At 39.8% G+C, this 13,381-nt stretch overlaps 1 protein-coding gene across 1 annotated transcript in view; it reads right to left on the bottom strand.

Moving 5' to 3' along the window:
• Positions 1 to 1,046: 1,046 nt before the first annotated feature.
• The window catches only part of C1QTNF4 (C1q and TNF related 4), a 49,509-nt gene continuing 37,174 nt past the window's right edge, over positions 1,047 to 13,381 (bottom strand). Inside the window, exon 2 of the mRNA XM_060262670.1 lies at positions 1,047 to 2,621. Coding sequence (XP_060118653.1) covers positions 1,501 to 2,619 — 1,119 coding nt within the window. The 5' untranslated portion in view covers positions 2,620 to 2,621 and the 3' untranslated portion in view covers positions 1,047 to 1,500. The remainder of the gene's footprint in view (positions 2,622 to 13,381) is intronic.

Raw genomic sequence — 13,381 nt, 5'->3', positions numbered from 1 at the left:
GGGGGGTGCTTGCCCCGAGGGCTGATGGAGGGGGTGGGCGCCTAATTGGGTATGGAGTACATTGTATTCTATGGGACCACAAGATAGAATGGCTCATAAGGGGGCGTCATTTTTTAATTTTGCCTCCCCTCAAGAAACATGTAGATTTGGTCCTGAATGCCATAGAGTCCACCCTTTAAAGCAGCCATTTTCTCCAAGACAGCTGATCTCTGCCAGCTGGAGATCAATTGTAAAAGCGGGAGATCTCCAGGCCCCACCTGAAGGCTGGCAACCTTATTACCGGATATGCAGTTCAGAAGGAGCATGGCTTTTCTCATCTGGCACCAGAAAACATTGAGCCCTTTGGTTAATGGAACTAGACACATGAAGCTGTCTTATACTAAATCAGTTTGTTAGTTTTTCAGGGTCAGTATTGTCTGCTCTGACTGGCAGCAGCTCTCCAGGGTCTCTTTCACAGAGGTACAACCTGATTCTTGTAATGAGTTGTTGGGGACTGAATATTGCTTCTGTTTGCTTCTGCTGTTCACCACACAGCACCGGTGGTGCTAAAATGTACACAGATTATTTTCTTCAGAGGCACACCTGTTGTAGACCACATCCCTTATCACCATTCCATGCAATAGCCAAACCAGTGATTATTCTTCTCCATCATGTATATAATACAGTCATAGGCTTCAATATTAAAATTTCAGTTGATTAACCTGTGGGGCCAGCTTTAATTGCTGAAGTTGTGAGTTAAGAACATACTTGTTTATTTTCCCATCTATTTTGGCTCTGGTGTGTAAATGTAATAGAGAATGAAACAAAGTAAAAGATGGCATTTCCTTTTATGCAGATTTATTTAAACTAGCCAGAGCTTGTTAATTACTTAAAAGGCAGATGATTAATGATCTAACCTGGCTATATGACACATTGCCATATGATAATTAATCAATTACTATTTTATAAAACTAGCACATATATTCTTTTCTCCTGAATTGGGTAAGTGTGGCAAATAGGTGTTCTTGATCAAATACCACATTAAATATACAAGCAAATCCAGCACCTTTTGTCTCAGGGTTTTATTGAGTTCATTGTTTCATTACATGTGTCCCTCTCTCAAGACATTTCTCTGCATGTGGAGAGGATGTTATCAGCTCCCAAGTGCCTTGTAGAGAGGGCAGTCTTTTCTATGCTCTTCCAGCATTTTTGTAGCAGTTTCTGTAGTCACTCCTATTTCCCTCTGCCCCTACTACTTCTACCCCCCAACTACCTCATGCTTTATGCTAGAACCGAACAGCAATAATGAAAAAACACATACCCTGCAAAAGTCATTCTATGGATGAATGGGAGGAACAACAATGACTCTGCAATCAGGACACAAGCGTGCAGCAGAAGGAATCCACTGGACATACAATAGCATGCGCTGAACACTGTCATTGAAATGATGATGTCCGTCCAGGACCTGCTCCAGAGTCCGCTGCATCTTGGCTTCTCTTAAGCTCTTTCCATGTTCCATTTTTAGTTCCTTGATCCCAGAGATGTATTGGCATCGGGAGGTGGCTTCAGCTTAGTCTCAGGATAGACTAGGAACCCAGTGAAGGTAATGTACTTGCCATGGTTGCTATAAGCCCCATAGCCATCATGCTGGTGGCTGTAAAGCCAGATGGTGTCACTGTATTGCAGAGGCAGCATGATGCTCTGGCTCTGCATCTCGCGCCGTTTTGAGTGGTTGTCATCATAGATCATAGCCTGTACTTCATTGTGGTTCTTCATTAGTTTCACTGACATGGTCTTAAAGGGCATCTTGCCAATAGTAAAGGAGAAGTAGTAGGCACCTGGAACACGACATGTGAAGATGCCACTTGAGGAGTTGAAATCTTTTCCAATGTTCACAAATTCTGTGTCAAATGTAATGGGCTCATGCTGTGTCTGCTTCTCATCTGATCCCAGGAGGCTTTCAGAACGGGCAGCAGAAAATGCTGAGCGAGGGTCCTGCAATCGGCTTGACTGGTCAGAAAGCACACGTCTCTCTGAGATTTCATTCTGGTTCACAGAAAGGTGCTGAATTATGTGAGGGGGAGGCCCTGAAGCATCTCCTAGTTCTTGGGAGCTCAAGCTGTTTTGAAAATAGCCAGAGGTGTCTGGATAAATGAGGTACCCAGTAAAAGTTGTATAAGGGCCCACATTGCTATAGAGGGCATATTTAGGGTCTCCATGTAAACGAAGCCAGACTGTGTCACCATAATCCAACTGTAACATGGCACTCTGACTGGCCACCTTCCGCTCTTTACGGTGATGTTCATCATACACAATTGCTTGCACCTCATTCTTATTTCTCATCAGCATGACTGACAAGTTTTTCTTGGGGTACTTCCCAACTGTGAAGGAGAAGTAATAGGCTCCAGGGATACGACACCGGAATAATCCAGCCTTGGGGTCAAAATCACCACCAATGTTCACGTAGACCTTGTCAAAAGTGATCACCATTTCTGTGCTTCCTTCCATGCTGCTGGTCCGAGCAACAGAGAAAGCAGATCGGAACTCAGTTCCAGAATCAGCAGGGAAGCCATAGGCCAGGGGACAAGCTACTTGACACAGGAAGCCGAACAGAAGCTGAGCTTTCAGTTGAGTTAGCATATCTGAAAACAAAATGAACAACATTTTAACTGAAGCATTTTCAAATTACCCTCCAACTTGAGAACTGCTGTTTCTGATTTTCTGGTCAAACAGGATTAGATTCTGCACGAGTTGAACAGCATATGTAATCTATATACTAGAGAGATTCTGTGACACTCCATGAAGAAAACAGATAAAACTGGCACCAAACGCTTAAAAGAATAGGGTCAAAACCCACACATACAAATGTATATTGCCTTCCTCAGCATTCAGGAAGCTTCCTCTGCTTCTGGTTATATGGATTCCACCAACCATGAGAGAATGCTTTTACCATGTTAGTATCACCATCACCCCTCTATCAGAAGAAGAGACACCCATGTCACTTGCCCATAATCCCCTAAATACAGGTTAAAACATTTTAGCAGTCCTCCATGCTTTGTAAACAATGGTGGATGATGGACCACAAATCTGCATCCAATTAACATCTCCATTCACAAGTGACTCAGAAAATGTAGGAAGGTTGAAATGCAATTGAAAATCAACTTTCCTGGCAGGGCAGAAAGTGAATCAAAGAATGCTTAAAACTGCTTTTCTGCCTTTCATACATACCTATTTACTTACTTATTTAGAACATTTCATTGCTGCAGGGAAATGGCTTAAACTAGCCTTTGTCTATGCACGTCTACCTTGGAAGTAAGCACCATTCAATACAACAGAACAGACATGATTGGGCTCTACTGGTGTGTCTGTGTGCAGGCTTTCCTCAGTCTAATTTAGGTTGTTAATACTCAAAATAGGATCACAAGGCACAATACCTACTGATGGGGGACTGTATGGTGTGGACTGCCTTCTTATGCGGGAACAAGTCAGAGGCATGCTTGCTGATCTTTATTTTTTATACCCTGCTTCTCCCTGGTGGGGATCCAAAGCAACTTACAACATCACTCTCCCCTTCTTCATTTTATCCTCATAACAACCTTGTGAGATAGGTGAGGGAACATTACTGATCCAAGGTCACTCAGTGAGCTTCCTTGGCAGAGAGGAGATTAGAATTTGGTTTATCATGTTAACTACAACACCATGAAGGCACCAAAGTGCTTGTCTTGGACTCAGCCTGAGAGAGATAAGCAGAAGTCCTGTCCTCTGCCTCTTCTTTTTGCAATGTGTTTTGCAAATACATAAATTACATTAATTCTCAAGTAAAACTAAACAGGAAAACAAAGCTAATCTATACATAGTAACACAACAGATTAATATAACAGAGTAAGTTACAATGTTATGAGATACCACCAAACAGAAGCAAGAAAAGCTTCTGGAAATCTTTATAGCCTGAAGTTTGCAATCCACTATAACTATATATATGCTCTACCTGATAGATTCATTGAGAAAAGTGCATCTGGAAACCCTGTGGATGTCAAAGTTGGATTCTACTGGGTCACCACTCACAGGGCATGGATGAATCTGGTTGAAGCAAAGGCTGAAGCAAATTACTAGTAAAATCACTTAATATGTAGAATTGTTTCCCTGGCTGATACAAGAGCGGCGGTGACCTCATGACAAACAGTGGCACTTAGGATGTCTCATTGTTGAAATAAGACAAAGGAAAAATGCAAAAACAAAAAAACCCCTAAAAGTAAAATAAAATCAAAATAATGGATCCCTACTGTGGGGTATGAGAAAATTAAATATAGCCTGTGGACTACAATAAACAGTTGTGGGCTAGCCCATGAGAAACACAGACAAAATGAGACCACTGCATTTCTTCCTTCCCCAATATTTATGAATCCAATGGCAGGAGGCTAAAACGTGATCTATTGGTGCTTTCAGTCAGAGAACAAGCCTGGCAGTCATTTCCTAGACATGACGCTCCTTTCTCTGTCCTTTCTTTCCTGTGCTCATTAAAACATCACTCAGACTGAGAGCTTGATTACTGGGGTCTCCTGTCTGCCCTGCCTGTCACTTCAGAGTTGGCCCTCTGCCAAATGGCAGGCAATGAATTCACAAGACTGTTTCTGTGGGAGCCAAGCAATTTCTAAAGCAGAAAGAATATGGGAGATACTGTTACTCAAACATGGGGATGACTTTAAAAGTTTTTAGAAACTTCAACTGGTCTAAAGTATAACTGTTCAGTTGTCTCCTGGGCAACTCACTTTGACTACTTTTTACACTAGTCTTGATTTTGCTTCACAAGCTCCCAGTTTCCCAGTCTAATTTAGTATCAAAGTGCCTGCATTGACTTTTAAAGCCCTAAAAGGTTTGGGGCCAATGTGAAGGGTCATAATCTGTCATATGAATTTACTCAGACACACAATATCATCTGGCAAGGCACTGTACCTTCAGACCAAGGCTCAGTCACTGGCACCTTGGACAGGGCCTGTTCAGTGGCAACAAGATTATGAAATTCACTCATCCACCACCATATTTTTTGCTTTTAAGAGGAGTGTAAAAATCTACTTTTTTGGGGGGAGTCAGGATTTTGATTTAATTGGTGCTGAGTTGGATGTTGTTACAAATGTTTGATGATGATGGCTTTTGATTGTGTTTTTGGGTAGGTAGTGCTGGATTTTATTTATTTACAGTCAACCTTTCTCAGTGAGACACAGGGTAGATTACAGTGGAAGTCAATGCAATCAATAGGATGACACATCCAACAAGCAAAGTAATATGACGAGGCTTATAGAAGTCTGAAACAAAATATAAAATATTAGTTAATGCAACAAATTGTATGGGAGAGCACGATAATACATAACAGCAAGTAGACAATACATACTATACACAGTGATAAAGTACTCAGTCCCATGGGATATATTACGCTGTTTTATTCTCCAGTTGCTGATCTGTTTTCATTCTCAGCTTTTTGTACTGATCCAATGTGTACTTTTTAAAAAAAGTTATGTCATTTGAATTCTATTTTTACTGTAGGCATCACCAATCCTTCTTTCAACCCCCCTCCAACTTGCTGGGGGGAAAAACAATTTATCTCTTGGTATCCTTAGTGCATTGTCATATAATGACCACTGCATTGCCCTGAAAGCCAAGAAGGACTCCTGCATTGTTGCTAATACTTACAGTTAGGGTTGCCAGGTCTATGTTGGAAAATATCTGGAGACTTTGGGGGTGGATCCAGGAGAAGATGGGGTTTGGGGAGTTGCCTCAGCATGGTACAATGCCGTAGAGTCCACCCTTCAAAGTAGCCATTTTCTCCATGGGAGCTGATCTCTGCCAGCTGGAGACCAGTTGTAAAAGCAAGAGATCTCCAGGCCCCACCTGGAGACTGGCAACCCTACTTATAGTGGGGATTGAAAAGGACCAGCCTCAGCCAGCATTGTCCCAAAGCCCATCTTGCTTTGCAGAACAAGTTCTCCATTTCTCCAAGTGGCAGTCCATAGTGTTCACTGGGCAGGGCTTTTTTGTAGCAGGAACTTCTTTGCATATTAGGCCACACTTCCTGATTTAGCCAATCCTCCAAGAGCTTACAGTAGGCCCTGTGAGAAGAGCCCTATAAGCTCTTGGAGGATTGGCTACATCAGGGGTGTGTGGCCTAATATGCAAAGGAGTTCCTGCTACAAAAAAGCCCTGCATTGGCAACTGGAAAGCAAAATGACTTCCAAGCTTAACAGCTTCTCCAGTAAATTCTGACTCATTTGTCCTTCAAACTTCCCTGCTCCAGCTTCAAAAGCTCATTTCTCCAATTTTAGAGGTGGCTAAATTTAGTCCCTTCCAAGCATTTATTGGCTGTAGTAGCCACGTAGTTTCAATTTAAAATGTAGCTCACCAAGAATATGATTTGTTAAAATTTTCTTGAATCCCAGATCTTATAAATCTGGCTTCAGAGAGGTTTCATCATATTATCAGAAAAGGTGAGGAAGGCAGAGGGGTGAAGCCTCCAAGCTATTTACAACAGGTCTGAGTGAGTTCCAGGTCTCTACAGGCTAATTCCATTGATTGGCCCTCAGCTCCTCTGGGTTAATTGGAATTAATGTGGAGCCCCTCAGGTAGGCCTAGAATTGAATATAAAAAGCTTCAGCTACCTACAGAACAGGAGGGCTTTAATCTCTCAATGATCTGCACCAATACCATCTTGCCTTTCTGCTTTCTAATGTACAGTACTGGACTCTAGTTTCTGAACACCTGATTGGGCTCACTTGGAAATGACCCAGCTTTACCTTCTATGTAAGTGGGCTACTTTGGGTTTGCTCTACCCATTTCAAATGTCCAAAAGTTCATTAATCTGTAATTGAAGCTGTTTGCTCATCTTGACATATGATGCACACTCAATTGGCTTACAGAAATCTAACAATTTGGGGAGAAAACTAGTATTAGGATAAGGAATAAAAGTGGTTTTTGTTTTTGTTGAGATAATGAATCTCTGGGCGTTTAATATGCTTAGCTAATTGAACCAGAAGATGATTTAAAACCATTTGACATTTTGCCCACAGAATTTAATTTCCTGTCCATGGCCATATATACAACTAAAATATTGTCTATGTTCTGTTTTGGGACCAGAAGCTACTGCCGTCTCAGACCTCCCACACTGCATTTCACCTACTTCTGTCCTTAGAAACTGTTCTTAGGCAACCTATTGTTATATATAATTTTCTAAGACATCAAACAAAATTTAATTTGGATTATATCTGCTCCCAGTGGAACCTAGAGATGAGTACCCCAGTTCAACCAACCCAATGGCAAACTGCTCTAAAAGCCATTAAATCTGCCTCTATGGACTCACAACTAAGGCTTATCTATAAACACTTTAAAATAATTAAAAACCATTCAAAACCAAGATGGCACTCATAGTTTGAGGGATAGACTATTAAGAATATAGTTTCAGTGCAGAATAGAATAAGTCCACCAGCCTTGCCACTGACATCTCTAATTGATGCCTATTGATATATTAGTATAAGAAGTAAAACAGACTATGTAAATTATGAGTATATGATGGATAAACAAGGGAAAATAAAATCCTGGTGAGAAATTCAAGATTTCAAGGAAAAAATATTCTGTAGTTGTACTATCAAATGGTGTCCAAATTAAAAAAAAAATAGTCAAAGAAGGGGGCTGATTAAGAGAGAAAATGGCTTTTGAACAAGTAATCACTGGAGATTCAAAGAACCTATTAGGAAAAGATTATAAAATGCTATTGCAATGTGATACAGAAATGGAGCAAGTAAAAAATGTATGATAAAAGGGATGCAAAATTTTGGAGAAAATATATGCATGTGCCAGTGGGAACACCTATGGACTAAAAAAATTAAATTTATTAAATGTCAAATATTAAGGGGAAATTGGTATAAAATGTTTTAGATGGTATATTACTCCCAAAGACATTGCAAAAACTAATAAGGAGTATAATGGAAAATGTTGGAAATGTCAGATTATGGATGCAACATGTGTGCACAAATATAAAATTACAAAATGGAATACATGGTTTCAATCTTTGCCCAGGGGCTCATGATGGCTCTCAGCAGCCCTGCCTGCAACCGGCATTGTTGTGCCCAATTTCTATGAATAGGCATTGGTCAAAATGCAAAGGAGACAACATAGGCCAGATATTAGATTGGGTTGTGATTTCTCTAGAAACTTTATGTATGAATCCAAGTCATCTACTATCAATAGGTAACAGATGGTGAAGTTTATGTGGCTGCTAAAGCAACTAGATACTTCCCACATGTGATTCATCCTACTGCTATTAAATTAATGGCCTGGAAAGCAGACGTCAAAATATAATAGCCCACTTATTGAGTCTGTAGTTTCAGCCCCTTTCCGAAATTTGACATTTCACCAATTACTTAAATTGGGAGAAAGAAAATATCAATACTCTCATGCTGGCTAGGGAGGATTTTTCTGACATCTAGCAAAATCAATATTGTAGATGAAAGAGTTTATCCTTGCACTGATGATAATAGAATTAAAAACTGCAGGTGGTACCCAGCGTTCCCTCTAAAGTGTGCTACTGTGCACTGGCACAGATATTTTTAGCCCTTGGAGTTCCTAAAGGTGGGAATGAAGGAAGCAGATGGGCTCCACTTTGATCTAGCAACATGCAGGAGCAGCAACCCACAGTGGTCACCATCAGTTGTTCTTTGTCAGTGGGAGGAGGAAGTGATATGAGACTGGGCCAGGCATGAAAACAGTGAGCCCCACCTCTCTCCCTCCCTCATCCGGTCAAGAGTCACCATGAACTCCATCACAAATAGGCGACTTCCTGCACACCCTTGGACTTTGCCTGCCTCCCCGTCTCAGCTGGCTGTGTGTGCCTCCATCTCTTCAGAAGCTGTTGTAGGATTTCTGTAGCTTTAAAAAAAGAAACCCACTCTTTTCTTCCCCTCCCCTACCCCAGGAAGATCTGAGGACTCTCATGGAGGAGTTGGGGACAGATTCCCTAGGAAAGGAATGAGAGGGGGAGGGAGGGAGGAAGGAAGGAAGGAAGGAAGGAGATTCCCTCTCCCTCCAGGCTCAGGGCAATAAAAGGGGGGAGGGCTGAAAGTGTCTTACCTGCATGTTAGCTGGAGTGAGGTAATGGTCCCAGTTCCTCTGTTACTGTGCCGCTGACCAGACCTGTTAGAGTCCTCTCTTCCACTCACTCTTTCCAGCTCCCCCATCCCCACTGTTGCCTCTTTATTGGTTTCTCTTCTCCCCACATATTATTCCTGCCTGGCCAGCCACAATTGCCACTCGCAGACAAGAAAATGAGCAAAGAGAGAGAGAGAGAGAAATCAAGGGGGGGGGGGAGGAAAGGACTTTTTTGAAAACCATTTTCTTAGTTTTAAAAGTTTTATTGGTTTTCTAAAAGCTGAGGGTAAAGGGTAAGAGGGAATAGAAAATTATAGTTACAAATATATCTTAATCTGCATGTAGTATACTTTCTTAGAATACAGGTCTGCATCTAATATACTTTCTTATAATACATATATTGTCACATATTATTATCTCTTAACTTTAAATCATCAACATTTTGATACATTTATGTTGTAAGTCTTCTTGTTGAAGTGCATATTCATGTTAACATTTCCAACAAAGGCAGTCTTATAGTAAAAGATACAGGAGAAAGGAAATATAAGTTCACACCAAAGAATCTTAAGAGTCTTGAATATCTAACCAAATATGTAGTTTCAACCAATATTTTCTTGCTTCTTCCTTAGATTTCCCAGCCAACAACTGGAATAAGTAGTCCAGCTCAGCCATTTCCAGAATTTTCCCCACCAAGTCCATTCTTGTGGGGATCTCCTGAAGTTTCCATCTCTGTGACAAAAGAATCCTGGTCACTGTGTTAATATGTGCCAAGAAATGTCTCATCTCTTTGGAATAATCCTCAGGATATATATTCAATAAAAACAGTTCTTGTTTAAATTGAATCTGTGTCTTCAGAATTTTCTGTAATAGTTCATAAACCATCTTACACAATTTCTGTGGAGTTATGTACCATCTATACAACATCTTATACAGATTTTCTTTAAAGGTTACTAACTTAGTTTAATATTGAATTTCCACAGCCTCTCCCATTCTTCTAACGTGATGTTATGTCCCAAGTTTTTTGCCCATTGGACCATACAGTCTTTTACTATCTCATCTTGCATCTTCATCTGTAATAGGTATGCATATAGCTTAGTGATTAGCTTTTCTTGAGGACCTAAAAAGATTTTATTAAATGGATATTGCCCTGTGTTAAAGTCTATTATCTTATCTTTGGCATACCTGGATTCAACTTGCGTTCTCAACTACCAACTAATTTTAATGTCCATGTTTTCTAGCTCTTCCCTGGTTTTCAATTGGTTATTGTTTTTCAGTAGGTTGTCATATCTATAACTCTGATTAGGTTTCAAAAGATTTGGAGGAGTGAATGCTTCCACTGGAGATACCCATTTTGGAATTTTCTGGTAAATTTTCGGTTTTAACCATGACGATGTGTGGTACAAAGATTTCCAGAACCAGTGATTCTTAACAATACCTTGTTATTTAATTTTTTTTCATACAAAAATCCTGATTTCAGCTGGAAGGATTGAATTTGTTCCATTGTCATATTCTTTGTCAAAAATTTTGTTTTATAATAATTAATCTTTAATCCTGCATATTGGCCAAATTGTTTGATCTTATTTGTAAGACAGTCAATTGAGTCCATTGGTTGTTCTAATATAAAGACTAAATCATCTGCAAAGGCTCTGAGTTTATATTATTCATCTTTTATCACCGCTCCTTTTATATTTGGATCTTCCCTTATTTGATTGTTCAACATCTCTAAAGATAAGATGAAAAGTAAAGGTGACAATGGACAGCCTTGTCTTGTACCTTTTTGAATTTTAATAATGTCTGTTAGTTTGCCATTCACTGTTACCCTTGCATTTTGTGAAGAATATACTGCTTTTACTACTCAGAAAATTTTCATCACACTCCATGCCTTTCAATTCTAACATAAAATACCAACAAACATTGTCAAAAGCTTTCTCAGCAACTAAACAAATTAAAGCCAGTTGTTTCTCTGGGTGTCTCTCATAATATTCCAAAATGTTACAAACTGTTCTGACATTGTCTTTCAAATATCTTTTAGGAAGAAATCCTGCTTGATGGTAGTGTATTATAGATTGTAAAACTTTCTTCAGACGTTGTGCCAATATTGAAGCAAAAATTTTATAATCCACATTTAAAAGGGAAATTGGATGATAATTTTTAATGTCCTTCAAGTCATTATTTTCTTTTGGGATCAAAGATATTGTGGCTTCTTGCCATGAAGCTGGTATTTGACCTTCGTCTTGGATCTTTTCAATGAGGCACTTAAATGGTAAAAGTAAAGAGTCTTCTTAGGCTTTATAAAATTCTGCAGGTAGACCATCTGGACCAGGAGCTTTGCCATTCTTTTGAGATGTCATTGCCTCTCCAAGTTCCCTTATTGTTATTTGTTCATTTAAAATTTTTTGTTGTTCCTCTGTAAATTTGTTAAGATTATTTTGATTAATATATTCTTCTAACTCTATTTTCTGAACTTGCTTCTCTTCATATAATTTTTTATAAAACTGCTCCACATATTTCTTGCTTTTGACTTTTCTCTTTATTGCTCTCATCTTTCAATGTCGTAATTATTCTTTTGGCCTTCTCTTTTCTCATCCTATAAGCCAACCACCTTCCAGGCTTATTGGCACGTTCAAAATTTTTTTATCTAGCGTACTGTCATGGGTGCTGGGGGCCCTGCAGAAGAAGCCGAGCCTGCAGAAGAAACTGTGCCCCTGCCACCTGAACCAGTGCCCCTGCCTCCTGCTGGAGAAGATCCAAGCCCCCCTGCCTCGCCCTCTCGGGTGGCTCGTGTGCGTGACCGCCTTCGTCAGGACCTCAGGGATCGGAGGAGGGCGGCATGCTCACGAGCAAGACGCTCCCTGAGCCCTGAGTCTTGAAAGGATTCTGGCCCTTCTAGGAGTGAGGGTGCTTGAGTCTCAGCAGGATCCTGGCTGCCCTCTGAGTCAGCAATTAGCCCAAATGGGCAACAGACAGCAGAGGGCTATATAGCTGTGGGCTTTGAGAGAAGGCTTTGTGGAAGCAACTAGTCATTTACCTGATGTTCTAGCATCCACTTTGGCTTCTGGATCCCCTGACTTCGGCATTGACTTCTGGACCCCCTGACTTCGGCTTCTGAACCTCTGACCTATGATACCTGGACTGTGATTCGGTTTTGGCGCTTTGGACCCTCCTTGCTACCCAGCTACAGACCTTGGACTGCCCCTGGACTTTGCCTGGCCTGGCCCCAGCCCGTGACACGTACCTCAGTTTAATCTCCATCTTTCCATAAGAATTAAATTCAATTTATGTTGCATTTCTTTCACTTTTTTTTTTTGGAATTCACATTTTGTTGGTTGTTTTTTAAGATTCCTTTCTGCTTCTCCAGCTTGTGACATTAAATTTTGAAAATTTTCAGTTCTCTCTTTTCTTTTCTTGCTACTATATCTAATTGCAAGGCCCGTATAGTAAGCTTTAGCAGCATCTCAAACTACTTGCATCTTCACTTCTTGCATTATATTCTGTTTGAAAAAATATTCCATTTCAGCCTTGGATTCTTTAAGAAATTCTTCATCTTTCAGAATTGAAGTATTTAAATTCCATACTTTTCTCTTCCGTAAACCTTTTAGCTTTATCATTACAGGACTATGATCTGAGATGACTCTTGTTTGGATTTCTGTGTCACCTAGATCTTTAATAAAACTTGCCGAAAGCCAACACATGTCAATTCTTGACCAGGTTTGGTGGCTGGCAGAGTAATAGGTAAAGTCTTTAGAGTTGGAATATCTTGTTCTCCATACATCTACCAAATCCATTTTTTCTGCTAATTTCCAGAAGCTTACTGGCAATTGAGGACCTTTATTTTTCATCTGTTTAAGCATTTTTTTATCCAATTGTCTATCCGAGACTGCATTAAAGTCTCCTATTAAACAATATTCTGCATATTCCAAATTTGTTAATTTAAAACGCAAATCTTGGAAAAATTTCTTTTGGTGATCATTTGGGGCATAGATATTTGCAAGTAAAATTTTTTTATTGTCCACTGTGATTTCCACTAGCAAAATTCTTCCATCTTCAGAGACAAATTGCAATTGTGGATTAAATTTATCTTTAATGTATGTTGCCACTCCCCATTTCTTCTTATACTTATCTGTTGCTGTGAATAAATTACCTAATTTTTTGTTTTTCAAGAAGTGTTGGTCTTTTGTTAGAATATGAGTTTCTTGTAAGCAAATTATATCCATTTCCAATTTTGCAAAATATCTAAATGTCTTCCTCCTTTTAGCAGGAGAATTGAGTC

This window comes from Heteronotia binoei, chromosome 21 (assembly GCF_032191835.1).
Source record: "Heteronotia binoei isolate CCM8104 ecotype False Entrance Well chromosome 21, APGP_CSIRO_Hbin_v1, whole genome shotgun sequence".
NCBI classification, from domain to species: domain Eukaryota; kingdom Metazoa; phylum Chordata; class Lepidosauria; order Squamata; family Gekkonidae; genus Heteronotia; species Heteronotia binoei.
Note: the sequence above shows the minus strand (reverse complement) of the source record. Positions and strands in the feature narration are given on the sequence as shown.